This window comes from Branchiostoma floridae, chromosome 2, assembly GCF_000003815.2.
Source record: "Branchiostoma floridae strain S238N-H82 chromosome 2, Bfl_VNyyK, whole genome shotgun sequence".
NCBI classification, from domain to species: Eukaryota; Metazoa; Chordata; class Leptocardii; order Amphioxiformes; family Branchiostomatidae; genus Branchiostoma; species Branchiostoma floridae.
Window position 1 is genome coordinate 18,313,960 of NC_049980.1, and position 9,010 is coordinate 18,322,969.

At 41.7% G+C, this 9,010-nt stretch overlaps 1 protein-coding gene across 2 annotated transcripts; it reads left to right on the plus strand.

Annotated features, from left to right (window-relative positions):
• Positions 1-109: 109 nt before the first annotated feature.
• On the plus strand, positions 110-5,366 carry LOC118410332 (very long-chain acyl-CoA synthetase-like). Of its 2 annotated transcripts, XM_035811948.1 has the most exons (9): positions 112-852; positions 1,403-1,618; positions 1,788-1,943; positions 2,340-2,464; positions 2,596-2,790; positions 3,062-3,158; positions 3,888-4,086; positions 4,207-4,304; positions 4,483-5,366. In XM_035811948.1, exons 1-9 carry the CDS (start codon positions 366-368, stop codon positions 4,788-4,790), a joined length of 1,881 nt encoding a protein of 626 aa, XP_035667841.1. In that variant the 5' UTR covers positions 112-365; the 3' UTR covers positions 4,791-5,366. The 2 variants fall into 2 exon arrangements, with proteins under 2 accessions (XP_035667842.1, XP_035667841.1); XM_035811949.1 differs by lacking the exon at positions 4,207-4,304 and having other exon boundaries at positions 110-852; positions 4,483-4,719.
• The last annotated feature ends 3,644 nt before the right edge of the window (positions 5,367-9,010 follow it).

Below are 9,010 nucleotides of genomic sequence, written 5' to 3' on the forward strand. Positions count from 1 at the left end.
GTGAGAGGGGACTTAAATTGGCGGGTTACGCCGATTGGTGGAGATACAGGATAGACAACAAATACAAATATATTCAAGTTGTGGGTTCATCGCTCTTGCGTAATTTCTTAACTCTTCAAACGACAAGATCAATGGACAGATGTGTCTTTCTGAAAGGGTAATAGCTTACGAGCACTCGAGGACAATAGTCATTTTTAAATCCACTTTTCTGACCTATAAGCTGAGGTGGGCCAAACGAACTCTGATAGGTCCCTTACGTGTTGATAAGATGTTTTCTGCATAAGAAACCCAGGTGAAAGGTGGTCAAAGGTCACTGTGGGTAAAGTTCATGACATCAAACTAAGTCAATATTGACAGCCCCAAGAATGGTGAAGCCACTGGAGGGAGCCCTGTATGCCGCTGTTGGAGGCGTCTCGTCTGCGTTAGTTGCTGCCACTATCGTATACCCAAACTTATGGCGTGATATAAAAATCATACGAAGAGCCAGGGAGCCTACGAGCCGACTAAAGGAGTACCTATCGGCAGAGCCGCCAGTCACCACGGTGGACCGCTTCCTGCACCAGGTTCAGCTCCAGCCCGACAAGCCCTTCCTCCTGTTCGAGGATGAAGTCTACACCTACAGGGACATGGACATCATGTCTAACAAGGTGGCCAACTTCTTCCGGGGGGAGGGGTACAGGTGCGGGGACACCGTCGCCATGCTGATCTACAACGAGCCGGCCTTCATCTGGACCTTCCTAGGACTGGCCAAGTTGGGGGTGAAGATGGCGTTCCTGAACACCAACCTGAGGACCAAGTCACTACTGCACTGCTTCCAGGTGGCGGAGACGAAAACACTTATCGTGGGGAAAGGTGATCGTAAGAATAAGAGCTATATGCTAGTTACTGATGCAGTGACACTGACAGAGCGGTTGTATTTTGTATGACTTCTGCACCAGAGCTTAGAGCCATGCAATCACTGCTGAAGATACATAATCAATAACAAATAAATATAAAAAAAAAACACTATAAACTTTTCCGATTCCGAGTCGGACGGCGACTCTCGCAAGTCGCAACCCGGTTACAATTTGCTATTTTCCAAGCAGAGGTTTGGTCGCGGGGATATGTTGTAGTGGCCGGGATGTTAACCGTAAAAATCTCGGTCACTGCTATATTTACCTCGACCCAACCTCTGCTTGGAGAATAACAATTTGCTGCAAATCGAGAAATCATTGTGAGCTAAGTGTCAGATGACGAATGATATTTGTCACAGCGGTTGGGAATATTATACAAAACGACTGAAGTGATGATAAGATACAAGGATGATAAAAGGATACTTTCTTTAGACTAACATTTAAACTATTCATCGTCCAGGCTGATATTTGCTCACGAGAAATTAATCATATTCGTTATACGTTATCAGGCGAGAATCTCCTTGACGCCACCTTGGAGATCTTGGCAGAACTGCAGGAGGAAGGTGCAACGATCTGGCTTCTGGGAGACAAAGTGCCTCCCAAAGGCTTTCTCTCATTGGACGACAGAGTCAAAGGAGCCTCCGACGAACCAATTCCCTTTAAACTACGGGAAACAATCACAGCCAACGACCCAATATGTTACATCTACACATCTGGAACCACAGGTACTCAATTCACAAATATAGATTCTTTTTTTCTACTTTCTCTCTTTTTCATTACGTTCCTAACACAGGATTACGTGCATTGATCTTATAAAGTCTCAGCATTCCATTTTCTATAGCTGAGGTACAAGCAAATGTTGCTTTTTATCTTAATCTTGAAATTGTTCCAAAGGTTTGCCCAAGGCCGTCCTGTTTAGCCACAGGAAGATGCTGAGCTTCTCAATGGGACCTGTATGTGCAGGGCTGAGACGAGACGAGATTATGTACGTCGTTCTACCGCTCTACCATTCCAACGCTTTCGGAATGATGGGGGGTGTCATTGAGCAAGGTAGGTGCAATCTACTAGGTGCAATCCGACACGGTAGTTTGATTTCATTCTTCATTGCAAATTTTGTTGAAGTACAGTGTAGGGGGTGCGCTATATGGTTGATTTCAGCATATCAGATTCTCCTAACGTTACTTCACCTTTGCTTTTTAACTGTTAATCAATATGAAAAAGGCACATGACATTATGGTGAAAGACTATGGCAGCTGCTGATATTAGCGTCACCACTGAAAATAAAGAAACTATACATGTAAAAGTAAGATAAATGCATCATATGCTTTTTACATCTATGCATATTGCGACTTGACTAGGGCAACGGTTAGTCAAATCGTCGGTGAGCCAAATTGCAAACTCTTGTTTAACAAATAACAATGCTGTGTTTTTTAAAATCACATTCAGGTGCCACCTTAGCACTATCTCGGAAGTTTTCAGCCAGCCAGTTTTGGGACGACTGTCGGAAATACAACGCATCCATGATTCCATACATCGGAGAACTTCTGCGATATCTCTGTCTGCAACCTAAGGTAATTTTCTTAACTCGCACTGTAGTATACAATACATACTGTAGATTTTTAAGTATCCTGTAAGTCTCTTGTAAATATAGATCCTATGTCACATGACTCCAAGCCAATCAGATCTACGTCTGTGTTCGCAGCGTCCGAATGATCGGCAAAACAACGTTCGCCTTGCGATCGGTAACGGTCTCCGACCAGACGTGTGGGGAGAGTTCCAGGACAGGTTCGGGGTCCCGGAAATCGTGGAGACGTACGGCGCGTCCGAAGGAAATGTCTTCTTCATAAATCTAACCAACAAGAAGGGTTCCATCGGCGTGGCATCACCGCTTTTAAAGGTAGGTATTGACTTACTGGTAGTTTGAAAATCCAAAACGTTTGATATGAAAAAAAAGACATAAATTTTGCATATGCCTACACTGTACAGAAGTGTATCAGGTGTTCTGACTCCATGCCTGTACCGGTGCAACCAGTGCATCACCGTCAAGTAGAGTGTATGTGCATTAAAGACCTCGAGCAATGTACGTAAAACTACAGCCGAAACAAAGAATAGACTAATTCTATTGTTATTGACATTTCTTGACTATAGTCTACAAATTATATTCAAAGAAACTAGGTGACGGACCGGTTTTCCTGTTACAAGTGGACCCTGACACATACAAGCCGATTAGGGACAAGAACGGGCGATGCACCGAGGTCAACCCAGGTAAGCTCTAGATCTTCACATGGAACATTCCATTACGTGCGTAGAACGATGCTTTCAACGTCAGATTATGGATACACTAGTATGTACGGTTACGTCATATTGATGTAGGCAATAATCATGTGATTTTCTTAACCGAAATGAATGTGTATGTCAATGTTTATTTTTGACTCCGTTTACAGTCTATATATTTATATCTATTTGGCACATGGTCTGTCTCAATGAATTGCCAAGTACACACGAAAAAAACATGATATCGCCTTTAAGTTAAACACGTATTCCTCTTTCCTGTCGTGAAGCATTTCGTCTGAAAAGTACATTTTTAGGAAGTCTACAGGTAGCTGAAGAAACTTCTCAGTTCTCCATGCATTTTCCAACTTCTTTAGATGATAGATAGTTGCCTGCCAAACCTGAGTGCTGCAGTAATGCGACAATGTAGTATTCATAGTACTCGTACGTATTTAAAATCCGCTGGTAAATATGTCATGAATTTGAGAATTTTTAAAAGTTAATGGCATAGAAAATAAGATATGAAATGGAATACAGCTAAATGATAATACGTCTTCACGTAGAATACACATGCAACGTTGGGATACAGAAAACCATAACTTAACATAGATTATGCTAAGTAGAATTTTTATTACTACAATCACACTTACTTGCATAATTTGCCAAACAAACAAGATGAAGCAATGGATTTACAAAACTCTTCTTGTTGTTCCATCATCCCAGGCGAACCAGGCTTGCTTGTAGCACCCATAGCGGACACCTCTCCTTTTGATGGGTACAAGGCCAACAAACAGCAGACAGACAAGAAGATCCTGCGAGACGTCTTCGAAGACGGAGACATGTTCTTTGATTCCGGGGACCTGCTTAAACGTGACAAGGACTACAACCTGTATTTTGTCGACAGGCTTGGAGACACCTTCAGGTGAAGTTACTCGACGTTTGCTTGTATGTTTGTATATTTAGTGGGAAGAAAGTTGAAATATGTCAGCCATGGTCAGCAGTTTTCATGCTCTTAAAATAAGTTCTGATTTTTCTAATCCAGATGGAAAGGCGAGAATGTAGCCACTACAGAAGTAGCAGAGGTCTTACATGAGATGGAAGGAGTTCAAGAGGTTAACGTTTACGGCGTCAAAGTTCCAGGTAAAACCTGTGAATCATCGTTTTAACGTCAAAAGCTATAACGTATTCAGTTATCATGCCTTTGCCGTTGAACAATAATCCCTGACGTTTAGGTCTCCTCCATTGGTACTGTGAATGACCATAAGTAAGGACCATATTTAGGTCAAACACATGAAATCTTTGATTCGCATGTTAACAGGTCAGGACGGCCGAGCTGGAATGGCCGCCATCGTGTATCATCCGGGACATCAGGTTAACCTGCCCGCCTTGTTCGCGCACCTGTCGTCCCGTCTCCCGCCCTACGCCAGACCAATCTTCCTCCGGCTCTCAACTAACGCCGACATCACCTCAACCTTCAAATACAAAAAGGTCGATCTAGTCAAGGAAGGTTTTGATCCCACTATTGTGTCCGATCCTCTGTACGTAAGGGAAAATCAGAGAAAGACATTTGTTACCTTAGACATAAAGGCATATAAAAGGATCGTTGAAGGGAAGGCAAAACTTTGAAAATGTTTGGACAAATTAGTAGTTGGACACAGCACTCAAGTAGAATATGATCACATGTAATTTACGCTGATGTGGTTCATCTAATATTTTGTCACGCTTGTATGATAAATGTACACCTGAGGGCAATATCATATAATTGAAACATTTGTATCCTTACATGTATAACACTAAAATGAAACGTATGTATCTATACGCAAACTTTCTGATCTTCTTTGCTGTTAGAGATGGGAGGGATGATTCTGATTATGATACATGTATAAGAATAGTTATGCGAGTAACATCGCGCATTAAGTTAGCTTTTTATTGTGGTTTTCCAAATTTGATGATAGGTAAGTCATTTCTAAACAGATATAACAACAGAATACTGGCCCGTTTTAATTGTTTTCATGTATCAGAAGCCACAGATGATATGCACACGTTAATTGATAAATGTGGAATGTGCAAAGGCTTGAATGCATGGCATGGGGCTGCCTCTGATTATACTGTTAATAAGTTGTTGTTATCAGGTTGTTTATATGCAATGTAATGTAACATAGCAAGACTGTATGTTGTGCAAATAAACATTAAGATCATGGAGGCTGCATGGTTTGTATGGATACGTCATTGGGCATGTGTGCAAATCCCAGAAATGCATGCGTATGCGGCATGGTAGAGAATGCAAATCTTTGTCTTTCGTGACAAGACAGTCGTTAGCCTGCCATCTAATCTATCGGTTTCGCCGGTGTCATGCCAAATAATTGGCTTGTTGAATAATTGTTAGAAGATGTGCTGCGCCTGCGTGGGGTTAACGTTAAAGTTAGGTCAAGGGTTATGGTTAACGTTATGCTTAGGGTTAGGGTTAGTTTTAGGCTTAGGGTTAAGTATAGGGTTAGGGTGGGGTTAGGGTACCGTAAATGTCCACAACGCGAGCCTTCTTCCAAAATCCCTTCAGACTTCTGCTTGAAAACCATCACTCCCCAAGAGTCGGCGTCGTACTTCTCTGAAACCCCAAGTAGTGTACCGGAAATCATTTGGCAAGCGGCAATCATTATAGAAGCGAAGAGAAGTCGAATTCACTTAAAAGTAGAATGTAATTCTTGTCTTAGCTTGACATTGTATACATGTGTATTTGTAACGTATTCGTCTGTTGTGACCTGTATCTGCTCAATAAAGGTCTTCACTCAGGAGGTGTTTGACTTGATACTGTGGCAGACTCTCTTAGCCACGTTCTCGGTTTGGGGTGAAGAGATCGTGGAATTCTACGGCATGACGGAAGGAGTCGCCTCCTTCATCAACCTCACCAACACACCCGGTGCTATTGGACGGGCATCGCCGCTGTTTAGGTTATTGTTAACGTTCTTTTTTATCATTTTACTGTCACTAGATAGGCATCATAATGATGGTTAATGTGCACAATGTCAGACCTGTAGCAAACTCGCTACAGTTAACCATCGTACGCAGTTGTGATCTCAGTTGTACGCACCAGGAGTGATCAAAGGGCAATCATCAGCAATCTTCCTGGCAACAGAAGGCGACGAAAATGGAAATAAGGTCATCTGAGTGTGAACTAATGAGTCTCCTGTCCCTATCTTTAGGCCAGGTTGCCCAGCCATTTACTCAAAGTTAGTCGACCCAGAAACGAATGAGGTTATTCGAGACGGCAACGGTCGATGCATAAAGGTGAAGCGTTGCGTTTTTACGTCAAACGCCTGTACACATTATTTCATGAACACTCGATCGTGCGTTCTGGCTTTCTAATAACCCTTTCCTGGATCTCATACCCGACGTTTATCACGCTTTCCTCACAGCATACCCACCAATGTGATCTCTCTGTCGTCCTTATAACAACATTTTACTAATGTTCTGTTCCATCCCAGGCGAGCCAGGTTTATTTGTTGTACCCATAGCATCAGGCACGCCATCCTATGGCTACAAGGGGAGAAGGAAGCGTCTGAGAAAAAAATCCTCCGACATGTCTTTAAGAAGGTGACGCTTACTTCAACACAGGTGACTTGCTGAAAGTGACAAGGACCACTACCTGTATTTCGCCGATAGGCTGGGAGATACTGTCAGGTGGCAAGCAGACAAATACCTAACTTGTATAGTAATTAAGGGTTAATGACCCGCCCCGAGGTGTATATGGTGCCATAACGCCTGGTCCTTTGCTATAACCACCGAATAAAACCTTTGAAATTTATGAGGTGGTTATAGCAAAGGACCAGGCGTCATAACACCATATATACCGAGGAACAGGCGGGTCATTAAGCCTATTATCATATAGCCTACCCACACTAACCCATTTAAGAGTAGAGTAGAGTTTCCGGTTGGGTAGGAGCGACAAATTCCTTTATAAAACATACATCTTTTATTCAGTACATAAATTTGAACAGTGAATTTGAACAACATAAAACTTGTACGTGAAATGTCTTTCAGTTCCAAGGCTTGAAATAAGGACAAAGTCGATTCATTATGTTACAAACTGTTGCACGCTCCGTATTTCTCCATTCGCCCATTCTCAAGTTTATCGAGTTCGTTCGTATCAGGCGGTAAATCTCTGCCGGCTTTCCTGAGGCATTCCGGGACTGTGCTTCACAGCTCTTGAGAATCTCGTTCACTACGAACTCAGACACGTCTTCCCCGAAGAAAGGTAGCATTTTGGTCCTTCAGCGCCATGACCGCTACTCAATGGCGGACCGTGGTGTTATTGTCGTCTGAACTTGAATGGGCGGGGGTGCAAATAATTTTATTTTCAATTTGCAGTTTAAATTGGGCATGACTTGAAATAGATTGTCTGAAATATTATAGGTAATTTAATGTTGTTTTAAGACGGCAAATGTTTTCTTTGAACAAAGAAACACGCACTGCCGATGCTAATAGAGGGAGCCATCCCCCTGCCATGCCTGTACTTATTCCCCTATCTTGGCAGATGGACGATTCCTGGATATCTCATTCTGATTGGCCAGCGTCCTGTTTGTCTGTCCTTCTGATTGGTTCAAACTTTCAAAAGTTATTAATGCACACGTGCAATAATGAAACGATTAATGCACGGCTGTTGATGATTTTCCATCTGTTACGGCGTCATAACCAGCATGAAATGGGGCCTTCTGATTGGCCCACGTCCCCTGGCTATATGATAATTTATCACAATGAGCTTTGTGTTACATCCATAGGATTGTCTTAAGCCCATTTGTTAGATTGTACCAAAGGTTTGAAGGTTTGTTTGAAAGCTTACATCATGATGTAGCTGCAACTGAACACATCCATAATGTTATGCACATTAGAATTACTATCTCTATCACGTCTTTTAGTGAAGTTTGCTTCAGAAGGCACAAACATCTTCAAGTTGCTTATATGATTTACAAACCCGAATTGGATTATTGCTTTGTTATGTTCAATCCTGTGTTAGTAGTTATCTTTTGTACTTTGAGTTATTATTATTGTTATAGGGCTCCCTTGGAAATCAGTTACTACGTTAACTGAAGGGACTACCCTAAAGATCAATAAATAAATAAATAAGTCATAGTCACTGACTGAAAATAAAACTCTGGCAAAGAAGTTTAAGAGTAGAGACTCACAGAGTTATATTTGATCGACATTAGATGGTATAACGTTGCACAAATTGTTTTGTATCAGCTGTTTGCTTCAGGCGGAAAGGAGAACACGTCGCCACGACTGAGGTTAGCAAAGCTAGTATCTCCGAGATTGAAGGGGTCGAGGAGGCCAACGTGTTCGCGGTTAAAGTTCCCGGTAGGCCCACATTAGATACCGTTTCAATCCCATCTTTGCTTATTACAGAAGAAGAAGAAGAAGAAGAAGAAGAACTTTATTGCACGACAACTGTAGAGGATACAGTGTTTGGCAACTTGAACATACAATACATACAGAACAGAACACTACATGAGTTACTAGTATCTAAAAATCTAAGAGACTAATCTATTTTACACATGGTATATAATATTTACAATCAGGCTATCATTATGTGCTGGTTCATGATAGTATAATATTGTCACGTTTTTTAAATGAGTTATATATAAATTGACCGACATAGGCAGATATATCAGCAGGACATGATAGTAACATATTAAACATTTTTGTCTTGGTAGGTGGTAACATAGTATCAGATTTGCATTTAATAGACTGTAACATTTTTTGTCTCTCTCTATCATAAGTTGGACAATCCATTATAAAGTTTTACATGTGTACATGTATGCTCCTTTTATCGGATCATCAGTCGTAGTGAT

Coding starts and splice junctions, on each gene's coding strand:
- LOC118410332 (XM_035811948.1), top strand. CDS start 366: ATGGTGAAGCCACTGGAGGGAGCCCTGTATGCCGCTGTTGGAGGCGTC. Junction 1,619..1,787: donor CTACACATCTGGAACCACAG/GTACTCAATTCA, acceptor ATTGTTCCAAAG/GTTTGCCCAAGGCCGTCCTG. Junction 2,465..2,595: donor ATCTCTGTCTGCAACCTAAG/GTAATTTTCTTA, acceptor CTGTGTTCGCAG/CGTCCGAATGATCGGCAAAA.